The 13,257-nt window shown below is 38.9% G+C and overlaps 1 protein-coding gene across 1 annotated transcript; it reads right to left on the bottom strand.

Moving 5' to 3' along the window:
* Nucleotides 1-102: 102 nt before the first annotated feature.
* LOC139639156 (kinesin-like protein KIF16B) lies at nt 103-12,292 on the bottom strand (the record flags this gene model as incomplete). The annotated part of the gene is made up of 8 exons (XM_071513221.1): nt 11,957-12,292; nt 8,794-8,863; nt 8,380-8,493; nt 6,233-6,349; nt 4,632-4,729; nt 2,922-3,031; nt 1,599-1,741; nt 103-271 (listed from the first exon to the last, which is right to left on the bottom strand). Coding segments are annotated over exons 1-8 (868 nt in total), but the record flags the coding sequence as incomplete, so codon positions are not given.
* Nucleotides 12,293-13,257: the final 965 nt, after the last annotated feature.

Genomic DNA, 13,257 nt, shown 5'->3' with positions numbered 1-13,257 from the left:
CTTGTGTGCCTAAGACTTTTGCACAGTACTGTATATAAAATTAATATGATTGGTTATGATTATGCTTATGGTTATGAATGTGTGTGTACTGTGGTCCCTCACCCAGAGCGGAGATGACGTTTCCCAGAGTGACGAGCGACTTGTTGATGTTTCCTCCTTCCTTCAGACGCACGCCGGTGGCTCCGGTGGCGTCGGCTCGCTCGCTGCCCGCCAGATCCACCAGGTGGATCTTACTGACCGTCTCACTGGGCATCTCCGCATCAAACTTAGCCTGGGTGGGGGGGGGAGAAAGAGAGAGAGAGAGAGGGGGGGAGAGAGAGAGAGAGAGAGAGAGAGAGAGAGAGAGAGAGAGAGAGAGAGAGAGAGAGAGAGAGAGGGAGTGGGGGAGAGAGAGAGAGGGAGAGAGATTAGAAACAGGAATTGGAAAGAGAATTAAAGGAACAATCAGTCATATTTTACTGGCTCGTTTCATTCAAGAGTTTGAATTTTTGATGTTTATTAATGAGAAATCTCACAATAAAAAAAGAATAAACAACCAACTAAAATCACCTTAAAAACTCAGCGACTCCCACACACACACACCAAGTTTATTATCGTTAACGAAAACTAACAAAATAACAAAAACTAGGTGTGAAAAAACATTTTCCTTAACTGAAATAAAAATATAAACGAGGCTTTACAAAAAAACGATAACTAACTGAAACTGTATTGTGTGTTTACAAAACTAACTAAAATAAACTAAAATTATAGAGAAAATGTCTTTAGTTTTTGTCTTTGTTGATTTATTTCATACATAAGCCTAGTATTTTGAATTTTTGAATCTCACCCCTGACAAATACCCCATATTATAAAAAAAAAGACTAAAACTAATAGAAACTAAACTAAAACTAAGCATTTTCAAAAAATAAAAACTAAACTAAACTAGCAAACCCACTTTAAAAACTAATTAACACTAAACTGAAATTGAAAACAAAAAGTCAAAACAAAGTAAAAATAAAAACTAATGAAAAATGCAAAACTATAATAACCTTGACACACACACACACACACTTTCTACAACTTGAGTCGGAGCTTCCACTCCAGTTGGGCTGAAAACCATCTGACGCAGTGAAATGTGTGAAACAAGTTGGAAAATATATTCTGCCATATTCCTGTAATCTGATCCATTTGTTAAATTCCCTGATATTCCCTGACTTCCACAGAGAATTTACAACAACAATCCAGTCTCTGTAACTTCATCTAACATGATGGACTTGTCTGTCTCTTCTTCTGTGGTGTTCATACCGGTGAAGAAACCATGAAGAAGTAGCTGAATATGAGCATCAGTCCAGACTTCATTTTGTTCAGCTAGGCTTTCTCAAGCATAAGGAACCGCATCTGTCTCCTTATTATACCATAATCCCTTGTGTTTGAGGTGTGGTTTCCTGCAGTTGGTTGGATTACGTTTCCCTTCTCACATGCTGGGTGTGAACGCAGCTTTACACTCAAGCCTTCAAAGTGTCAGTGTGTGTAATCTGTGAGTCCTGCTGCCTCGGCGGACTGAAGCAAAGCTGGAAAAACAGAAATTCACTGTGAGAAGTGAGTCAGTAGCTGCGGACCTGTGTGAAGTTGATGGTGAAGATGGCGTGGGAGCGGCTGCTGACGTCGTTCATGCCGGTGCTGGCGGTGGTGCGGTTGATGTTCCCGGCCTCCATCAGCTCCTCCACATCGCTGTAGTTCTGCACCAGGTGTTTGGACAGATCTGAGGTCAGAGGGGGAGGAGCAGGTTAGAGGTGGAGCTCACACTTTGATCAATATCAGCTCGGATCTGCAGGACAAATGATTTTTGCATGATCCATTTTTTTTGGCTGACTTGCAGTTCTGTGTTTAGCCAGGTTATTATAAACAAAGTGCTAAAACACACTGTCGTAAACTGAAATAAAAATAAAAATGAAACAGTGAAATAGCTACATTGATTGATTGATTTTGATTTTGTTAAAGCGTCATACACCATACTGGTGCCCCGCCCACATTGGCTTTCAGACACTACAAAACAAAGTGATCAAACAAAATATACTGAAAACATAGAATACATGTTGTCCATCTACAATTCACCTTCAAATTACATTACAAACTATGAATATCACAGTATCCAATAACTCATTCAGAATAAATAAGGATTCCTTCCTTCTTTCCTTTCTTTCTTTTGTGTGTGTGTGTGTGTGTGTGCGCGTGTGTGTGCGTGTGTGTGTGTGTGTGTGTGTGTGTGTGTGTGTGTGTGTGTGTGTGTGTGTGTGTGTGTGTGTGTGTGTGTATATGCCTGTGTGGATGTCAATAGGTTGTTGGTCCATTTGTAGTGGAGATGATAGGTTTTGCTCTGTGTTTTATTGTTTCTGTTCACCTGCCCAGGGACTACAGATGGAAATTAGCTAGCAGCTAAATCTGGTACAAAGCATCTTCTCTCTTTGTTTGAGAGTAATATATTTTGTACATGGTCCCTGATATAAATAAACTCCATAAACTAAACTAAACTAAACTAAACTAAACTAAACTAAACTAAACCAAACTAAACTAAACTCCTTACAGATATACTGAGCAGTGTAGCAAATGTAGTAAAAAGTATGTGACATGTTTTTAGTTTTTGTCTTTTTGTTTATGTGCAAGGTAAAGAAGTGTAAAAAAAAAAAAAAAAAAGGAAAAAAATATTTGTGTTACCACATAAAATAACTGTTCTGAAATTCTGTCATTACGCTATCCCTATCAAAAATACTGAAACAAGAACTGAAACTGACATTCGTAAATATATAAATAGGGCCAAAGCCACACTGAAACTAATTATAACTGAACAGAAACTGAACTGAAAATAGAAAACCATATAAAAATATAAACTAATGAGCAATCCCGCCCCACAGCAGCCCCGGGGCGTCTCCCTCGGCTCTTACCCTCGACGTACGGCCCGTCCTTGGGGTGCTCCCTCACCCTCAGGTTGTAGGTCTGGGTGGATTTCCTCCTCAGCAGATCCCGAACTCTCTCGTTGTAAATCTCCAGGTAGCTGAACGCAGAAACCGGAACAGGAACACATGACAGAGACCCCAGGTTTACTGATATGATGAGGAACTGTCTTTTTGCCCCAAAGTTTGCCCCAAATATGAGAGGCTTTACGTCTGTCAGCCTTTAGTTTACGGTGCTATGTGCAGCGTTTTGTTTCTCAAAATTAAGACCGCATTTTCACGTTTTTGTTGCAAAGAGGTGGGAGGCAGCGGCAAGCAGTGTGACCCAGTTTAAAAGTTCATACATTTGTACCTTCAGCTATTTCTCTGTTCAATGCTCAGTTAGTTGATTATCAAGCACATAGACACGCATAAACAATGTTTGCATTTGTTTTTGTTTTGTTTTGTTTTGGGGGGGCTTTGGGGTGGGGATTGGTTTGGACAATGGTGACTGTTCTTGTGACTATTTTTACTGCATCTCGTCTCATCTCATTTTGTCTTTTTATGTCTCTATGTGTCTCTATTGTCTCATTGCATTGAATTTCCCCATGTGAGATAATAAAGTTTATCTAATCTGATCTATATTTTTGATGGAAGTGCTGTTTTCTGGTCTGGATGAATGCTGAAATGAGGAGTAGATCCTGACGATTCATATGGCATTCTACGCAGTTGTGTGTTTGAAGCGGTAATCCTAGAGTTACTCATTATTTTGGCGACATCTTTGGACACCAAACAAAGTGCAGCTGGTGCTGTGTCGTCTTTTTCCTTGGATTTTCTGTTGATGCAGTTTGAGTTCTCTCTCTCTTGAGTTCTCTTTTCTCTGTCTGTTCAGCCATGGTGGCTATCAGACATCTTCTGTTGATTCCAAACAAACCAGAAACCAGTGGTGGAAAGTAACTAAGTACATTTACTCAAGTACTGTACTTAAGTACAATTTGGAGGTACTTGTACTTTACTTGAGTATTTCCATTTTATGCTACTTTGTACTTATACTCCATTACATTTATTTCACAGCTATAGTTACTAGTTAATTTTCAGATCAATATTTTATATTTAAAACATTTCATCATCTTTATAAAATAACTATAAAATAGCATTGTTATAGATTAGACTACCCAAAAGTAGAGCTAAATTGTTAAGATTAGCTTCACGTTGACAACTTTAAAATGCTGCTTAGATGTACATGTATGTCAATAAATCAGTATTAATATTCCAATAATTTGTGAAAAATATAACTCTCTAAATGGGGACAGTTTGCATAATGAGTACGTTTACTTTGATACTCTAAGTACATTTTGCTGCCAATACTTATGTACTTTTACTGAAGTTAGATTTTGAATGCAGGACTTTTACTTGTAATGGAGTATCTTTACATTGTTGTATTGCTACTTTTACTGAAGTAAAAGATCTCAGTGCTTCTTCCACCACTGGCAGAAATGTAAAACGCACCAGTAGAGGATTTTTCCCAGGAGAGAGCTACCAGACACTGGCTGTTTAGAACAGACAATGGAAAAGCTTTATGAACTGGATATAGGTTGGATCACTGCTGTGTTAGAGCAATCGGTGACAGAGAGGAGCAAAAGGGACATTTACTTATATTACAATATCAGGGTATTTCTTCAAACTACCACCTTTCATCACGCGCTCTGGATCCTGACTCACCTGACTTCTGTGCGGAAGGAAGCTTCGTCCCATCGAGTCGCTCCGGCGATCCGGCTGAACAAACCCTCACAGATCCTCGGGATGAGACCCGCATCTCCCTGAGCACAGAAACCGAGACGCATCAGACCTCAGGAGCTTTCTGAACCATCAACACATCATCATTAAATTAACAGTGCTGCCTTGGTATAATGACTGTAGACCAGTGAGTCCATGTTGGAGATGATTGTTCTCCTCTGTCTCACTCCAGCAGTATTGTTAGTTCTAGTGTTTCTCCACATTAAGACTACATTTCCCATCAGCCCCGTTGCTTCCTGCCCCCTCCCTGAAGAGGATCAACATGCTGGAAGTGATTTCTCCATCTTCCTTTCCCTCCTTCCACCATCTGCTGCCAGAAACTCTTTCAGCTTTAGCTCCGTTTGCTCTGGAAGAACAGAACCTCTTCCTGTTTTGTGCCGTAAAGCGATCCAGCAGATTTCCCTCCAGATCCACCAGGTGGAGAAACAATGGAGGATGCAGAGTAGAGGCTGAGAGAGGCTGACAGGCTGAACACTGAGGGTCTGGGTTGTTTACAGTAATTATACTAATGTCTCAGAATTAATGTGGTTATGATTTATTGATGTTAAAATGATGTTCACCTACATGACAGTTTAAACCCCATTCCTCCAGTTGAAGGATGTCTCTCTAACCACTAGAAATCTCACTTTATTTTGCATCTATGAGCAAATTACATGAGTGTCACAAGTGCCACTTTCTAAATTTCAGGGTTCCTACACATTTTCAATTAAAATATTCCATACTTTTTCCAGACAACACAAATATCAGAATATGTGAGATGATTGGCAGGGTTCCTACACGCTTTCCATTTTAAAATTCCATATTTTTCCCAGACCCTATGTTCTCGACCGGATTTGATTTTGGTGGGTATTTGATATAATGCATGCTGACAGCGGCTGGGTAATAAGAGCGTCCCTCTATCTGAACATTATTCTTCACATCAACAAAAACTGTGGACTCAAAGTGGCTCTAAAACAACATAAAAGCTAGAATTATGTGTGTATCGGACCTGAACCGCAACATTTCCCATACTTTTCCAGACATTTTTTTCAAATTCCCAAACTATTCAAGACCTGGGAAATGATCAAATTAATTTTTAATACTTTTCCAGACTTTCCAGACCTGCGTAGGAACCCTGAAATTTCCTCCGTCTCCCTGTGTTTACCTCTGGATGCCGCTGCAATCTTACAGCCAGCAGGTTTATTGACGGAAGTGAAGCTGCTAATCCGATTCATTGTCCAGTGTAGATAAGTTTGGAGTCCGACTTTTCCCCCCTCTCTGTACAGCCAGCTCATGACCTTTGACCCTCCACATTTTCTGTCTTCCCCACTAATCATTAGAAAATTAAACAAGCGGCCGGAGCCTTGCTTGATGACTTCACTGAGTGTAGCACTGGCAGTGGACCAGACAGATCGGCGGGTCAGATCTGGAGTCTGAGAGGTTTATTATGTAGTTAAAACTCATTCTGAGTGGCTCTGGATAAGAGCGTCTGCTAAATGCCTGGTATGTAAACGTAAAATGTCTAGCAGGGAAAGTGTTTGTCTCACCGGATTTCCCATCATGGTGTAGGACTTCCCCGAGCCGGTCTGACCGTAGGCGAAGATGCAGGCGTTGTAGCCCTCAAAGGCCGCCTTCAGCACATCAGAACCCAAGTCTCTGAAAACCTGGACAAGAAAGGAGAAATGATTGTTATTATTTAGGGATGGGACGATGTACTGAAATTCAATATATCGCAAAAATACAAAAATGTGACAATACGTATTGTGGGGCAGAGAAATGAATGGTGATATCAGCTCCATGTTATTCTGCTGTAGTAATCACTAATGAGACTCTTGACCATCACAGTTTCACAAGCTCTCCATCCAAATTATATTATTGTCACTTTGTAATGACATTTTTAAATTGTTGTTTACATTCTAGCAGCCAATGGCATCGCTGGAAAGATTTGTGGCTCAGAAATAAACAGAATTCTGCACAGTCAGCACTTTGTTGTCACTGAACTTCTACTATCTACTATCACATCGTATCCTGGTTGTGTTGAATCCTGAACCACAGATCGAGTATCGAATTGTATCAGGAGATAAGCAGAATCGTCCAACCCATATTATCATTGAAATCCAAGATCTTTTTTCAAGAGAGACCTGCTAACAACTATACAGTTATAAAAACATGGAAGACATGGAAGTTCATTCACACATCACCACACAGCAGACAGTCAGCAAACTAAGGCAAATCAGTGGAAACAGTTACAGTCAATGTTAAGAAAATCATGGTTTAAGAATTTAAGCTTTTATAAAGAAACAAGAGATTCTAATTTTAAGGACTTTTGCAGGTTTTGTTTATTTAAGGCTTATTTACATGTAGAATATCTAAGATTAGCCTGGCTCCATAGTTACTGGATTTAAATGATGTTGATAAAACGCAACTCAAGTGTGGAATCAAACTGAAGAGACACGCGAGCCTTTATGTTTGCAAAGTATAACAGGACTTTGGCTCTCAGAAATGAATCGATGTGAATCCCTGGAGAGAATGACGTATATTTTAAGGAAGAAATATGACTGCTTTCTGAAAATTTGGCAGCCTTACATTGACTACACTGAAACCTTGCATTTGTTTGTCAACAATAGAAAGGTCTAATACAGATATGATGAAGTGATTCTGTCAAAATGATCTCTCATGAAATTGGTCTAAAAGTCTCTAACTTGTATTTTTTTCAGTGTTATGTTTGCTTATAAGTTTGTTTGTTCTATATTCAGAAAAAATGAAAAAAAAATATATAAAAAAAATATAATATAATATAAAAAGTATAAGGCTGTTGAGGTACATATTGGTGCACAAGGTTGCCCAACATTTTCCTCAGAGTTCCACATGACTAAGAAGCTCAGTATCGATGTTGGAGAGCTGGAATATCTGTAATATGATACGAGGAAGCTTATGACAAGATTGCACATGGACATGACATCATGTCAGAGGCCTGAGTAAACACACACACTATCAACAGCAAGCTGTTTTGACCGAGAGCAAGAGTGAGACAAATCCTCCACACTGCAACCCAGAATCCACCCTGTTTTACCACTGTTAATCCAAAAAGAACAGAGAAAATAAAATCACCTTCGAGTGGCATAAGCTGATTTGTGTATAATCTGGTTAAAGTTCCCATATCCTCCACTTTCCAGAGTTTTATTTTGTGTCTTTCTGTCCATTCAAAGCTGTGTGTGTGGTGTCATGAACCAAAAACACTCTCAATCCATTTCTCCACGTTCATTTTCCAGCATCTCTCTGAGCCTTACCAAGAACAGGCCGTTTCTGTCTCCGTGTCTTTAAGGCTCATTAATATTAACGACCCCTCCGTTCTGATCGGCTAACCGTTTCCAGAGTGAAACGTGAGACTCCGCGGCCCGGCGGCTACAGGTAGGGAAAACTCTCCGGTAATAAACGATGACAACCGCTCAACCGCTTTGAAAAAAACACTTTGTTAGTCTATTATTTCTTACAAAAATGATAATGAGCGAACCTTTGTGACGCCACAAAGTTACGGAAGTCCAAACGGCTCGTTTAGAGGCTCGCTGCACTAATATGGATTGTGTGGATTTAGTTTTGATACTTTCACCATGTTTAGATAGACCATCCAACTCCTTTATCATCACAGAGGAGAGGGGAGTCCTGCTTTACACCATATTGGACGCTTGCTTACCTTTTCCTGAGACACGAAGCTGGAGCTCTTACAGTCCGCCGAGTCGTAGGAGAAATCATATGTGAAGGTCTTGATTCTCTCCCTCATCGAATCTCCTGTGATGCCATCTGGGATCTGCAGGAATCAGAAAAAATTGTTAAACAAATCAAAACTATCTTATATTTTAGATTCTTTGCCTTGATGGAAAGGCAAAGGCTTTGGAAAGAAATTCATACATAGGATCAACTTCACTATTTATATTTGTCTAAGAAACTCATTTCAAGCATTTAAGCAGAAGCCTTTAGATCAAAATGGCTTTAAGAGAATGAGGAACACAGAACATTCAGTCAGGTGGGTCCAGACTGTGGACAGGCAGTGTGTATGTGAATGGGAAACACAAGAGACAAAGAGAAACTCTTTATTTTTGTAAAATACCTTCAGGTTGGTGATGGAGGTTTTGGTTCCTTGCATCTCAATGATGCACTTTGCAGTCAAGTCCTTCTCCCTGTAAAAGTCAAATTATCTTCTATAAACAGTGCAAGGTTTCTTCTGTTAGACAATTTGCAATACTTGAGTTTACTGTGCCAACATCCACTTGCTTCATCCATCTTACAACATGAACACTGGGGTCACAGACTGTAAACTTCACTAATCAGGGTTACCAGTCATTTTAGGGAATCCTTTTCCAGAACTTTATGTCAGATCTGAATCACTTTATTTGTTGTGAGTTGTGAGTGTATGTTGTGGCAGCAGGACATATAGAGAGGAGACACTGAAGAAGGCCAGAGGGCAGAAAGAAGGATTTTGTCTGCAATGGGAATAAAGTGATCAAGTTTAGATCCAGTCATTAGAGCTGCAACGATTAATCGATTAATCGGTTAGTTGTCAACTATTAAATTAATCACCAACTATTTTGATAATCGATTAATCGGTTAATCGGTTTGAGTAATTTTTTAAGAAAAATATGTCAAAATTCTCTGATTCCAGCTTCTTAAATGTGAATATTTTCTGGTTTCTTTCCTCCTCTATGACAGTAAACTGAATATCTTTGGGTTGTGGACAAAACAAGACATTTGAGGACGTCATCTTGGGCTTTGGGAAACACTGATCCACATTTTTCACCATTTTCTGACATTTTATAGACCAAACAACTAATCGATTAATCGAGAAAATAATCGACAGATTAATCAACAATGAAAATAATCGTTAGCTGCAGTCTTACCAATCATGAACTGAATTTAATGCATGGTGCAAATTCAACTTTGTGAAATTTCAATTCAATTCCAATTCTGTTTCCTGTAGGTTTTTCAAATTCCAATGCCTCAGTTGAACTGGAATTGATGAGTTCATTCATGAATTGACCCCAAACCCCGACAGTGATCCTCTGTTTAAAACCGTTTTTGTTGAGTGTTAGCCAATTTTTTCAATACTAATACTAAATAGAATAACACACAGTCTCTTTATGACATTTATTATCAGGTCGTATACCATCTGGATTCAGACACTTTAATATTCTAGTGAATAAAAGGCTGTTAATACTAAAAAACTAAACTCTGAAAGGACATACAGCTTCAAATTGTTCATGCTGCATACTTGAGAGAATGACCTGTAACTGTAAATGTTTGCAAATGTGTTCCTTTTTAATGTGTTTTTATTGTATTGTCTGGTTCGGTGCAGCAGTTCCCTTAATCCAAGACAATTTCCTCCCATGGGAAACCATAAAGTAACCTTAACCTTAACTTTGTCATTTCTCAGATCCATCAGAGCGCTCACTGACATTTTGTTAATTTCCCTAATTTGTGAACAATCTTTTAATTTCCAGGTTTTCCCAGAATGAGAGAAACCGAACTGATCCAGTCCTGGGACAAACTCTCAGCCTCCTTTGACCTCTGTGGTTCGACATCTATTAAACCTAAAGGACTGGACTTGAATAGAAATTTATTCTGCCAGTAGAGCTCCATGTTTGCTTAGAGATGTACGATCTGCCTCCACCCAGTCTGTGTTCTCAGGCTGAACCACATCACATCCCTAATGTTTGATTTGGGAGCAATAAAATAATCGCTTCATGCTTCTGGTTGGAAAGTCTTTGAATTCAATCGGTGTCAACTCCACATTATCAGAACTAGGGCTGCCACTAACGATTATTTTCATTTATCAATTAGCTAATCATTTAGTCAGGAAAGAAGTAAAATGTCAAGAATAATGACAAATGCCCAACACAAGTTTCCACAACCCAAAGTGATTTTTCAAAGTGCTTCTTCAGTCTGACCAGCAGCCAAAAAAACCCAAAGTATTCCTTTTATAATGAAATGAAACAGAGAAAAGCAGCAAGTCTTAGTGTTTTTTGAGCTGTAACCAGAAAATGTTTGGTGTTTTCACTTGACATACGACTACAGCGATTCATCGCTTATCAAAATTATAATCGATCAATTCAGCTCCGATCAGAACATAAACTCAGCTGTTTAAAAGTCTCTCTGTTATCTTGGAGCCAGACACGATTACCGCAACACATTATGTAATGATGAGTGCTTTCAGCGCTGTAAACCACTTCCATTATGAGCCTGTCAGATAATGGAGGATCAGGTTAACTGTCCAGGCACAGTGTTGGGAAAATTTGTAAAAGAGCTTTCTCTTCTTAAAGATCTGACTAGAAACCCTGCCTCTGAATACCAGTGGTGGAAAGTAACTAAGTACATTTACTCAAGTACTGTACTGTTCTGTTCACAGCTATAGTTACTAGTTACTTTTCAGATCAATATTTTATATTTAAAACATTTGATCATCTTTATAAAATAACTATAAAATAGCATTGTTATAGATTAGACTACCCAAAAGTATAGCTAAATTGTTAAGATTAGCTTCACGTTGACAACTTTAAAATGCTGCTTACATGTACATGTATGTCAATAAATCAGTATTAATATTCCAATAATTTATGAAAAATATAACTCTCTAGATGGGGACAGTTTGCATAATGAGTACGTTTACTTTGATACTCTAAGTACATTTTGCTGCCAATACTTATGTACTTTTACTTAAGTAAGATTTTGAATGCAGGACTTTTACTTGTAATGGAGTATCTTTACATTGTTGTATTGCTATTTTTTTTTACTGCAGTAAAAGATCTCAGTACTTCTTCCACCACTGCTGAACACCATACAAGTGGAGGGGGAAAATAAGTTGGCTGCCTCAGTTAAAAAACACTGAATGAATACCTGTCCTAGTTGCACATACACAGGCCATGAACTGTAGTTTGTGTTGGACAATAAACAACCTGCTTCCACACTGGCAGCTGCTTGATAAAAGCTAACCTGCTGACATTTAGTGTATTATGCTGATTAACCTCCAGGCTGGGCTCGCTGGAAACCGATCATCCTTATGATTTCACAGGTGTAACAACCTTAAAAGAGGCTGCACTTGTGAAGAAGACGACGAGTATTTATTTACTAAAATTATTTTAGAGTCCAGTCATGTGATTTAAACGTCCCACACTCCAGCTGTGCAGAGCCAGTCACCTCAATGAGCATCGCAGCATAATAACCTTAACATTACACCTGACTGTTATCGTTAAATCACAGTTGCTCTGTCTCGGACTCACCGCCTGTTCATGGGCCTGACCCGGACAGCCACCCGCACCGATGCCATTGCACATCCCGGTTTTGTCCGCACCGTCCCGGCTAGCTTTGAAGTGAGCGACGCTCTTTCACAACGGCTAATTTAGCTAGCAGCGAGATAACTGTGGATAACTTTCAGGGTTAAGGAGCGGGAGAAGGGGGCAAAAGTCACAAAGATAACTGCACGCAAAAAAAACCTACAAACTCGTCCTGATAGGCTGGGACAGGGGGTTTGGTTTCAGAGAGAGAGAGTCGCCGCGGCTAGCTGTTTATTGTTGTGGCGTCTCAGCGTCCCGCCGTCCGTCCCACTGTGAACCGGCTCGCTGCCATGTCCACTGTGTAGTAGCCGTTAGCCTGTTAGCTAGCTAGCGTACAATGACAGGAAAACCGTCCAAGTAGAAAGCGTCATCAGCTGATAAGGGAAAACATTAATACGGAAGCCCGGAGAAGACAAAAGAGTCGCTAACTCTTACCGCTGGGCCTGTTTGCAGTGAGACTTCATTGTGGAGGAACGTTTTGATAGACGTGACGTTAAGACTGTCTTCCATTTGTTTTGGTCTTGTGATCACACTCGTTTGTCGTTTTATACTGGATTCTCTCCATGATGCTTTTGTACTTTGCTTGAGGGATGTATTGTTTGGTTTAACACATTCTAGGAAAGAATTAGAAAATGTTTTTTTCTGTGTAATCTCATCATATTGCTGGCCAAGTTTTATATCCATAAATGTAAGGTGTTAAAAACTAAACTCTTTTTTGTACATTTCTTTTTTTTTTTTTATTGAACAATTTCCATGTACAAACATCATTGCTTAGAAATCTGCACAATATACTAATAGGATCAGGTGCATACCAAAAAGACAGAAAAAAGATTAAATTCAAAACAGACAAGAGATTGAAATAATATTAAATATAACAAAAATAATAACTTAAAGGGCTAGGGCTTTTTTGTCAATCAAATCTTCTATTATACTAAAAAGTTTCATTGCATTTTTATTTTCTATGACTTTAAGGGCTTTTATGTAAGAAATAAACTCATTATGAATTGAAACACACTAAACTTAGGTTTCACTTTCATATATTTTGATTTGTGTATATAAAATGTTCCAAGAATAAGAAGAAAGTCATCTTTTCTATTGTCCATGACAAGTCCATAAACAATGTCCTTTTGAGAGAAGTTTTCAAGATGAAAAACCTTTGGGTAAAGCCAGTCATGTACATCAAGCCATAAAGCTTCAGAATATACTTTTGTGCCTTTAAAATGGAAGCAGAGTCCTACATTAGAACA

Source organism: Centroberyx affinis, unplaced genomic scaffold, assembly GCF_046629955.1.
Source record: "Centroberyx affinis isolate AG114_WGS23_722 - 3 ecotype Tasmania unplaced genomic scaffold, CSIRO-AGI_Caff_v1 ptg006893l_1, whole genome shotgun sequence".
Lineage (NCBI taxonomy): Eukaryota > Metazoa > Chordata > Actinopteri > Beryciformes > Berycidae > Centroberyx > Centroberyx affinis.
Note: the sequence above shows the minus strand (reverse complement) of the source record. Positions and strands in the feature narration are given on the sequence as shown.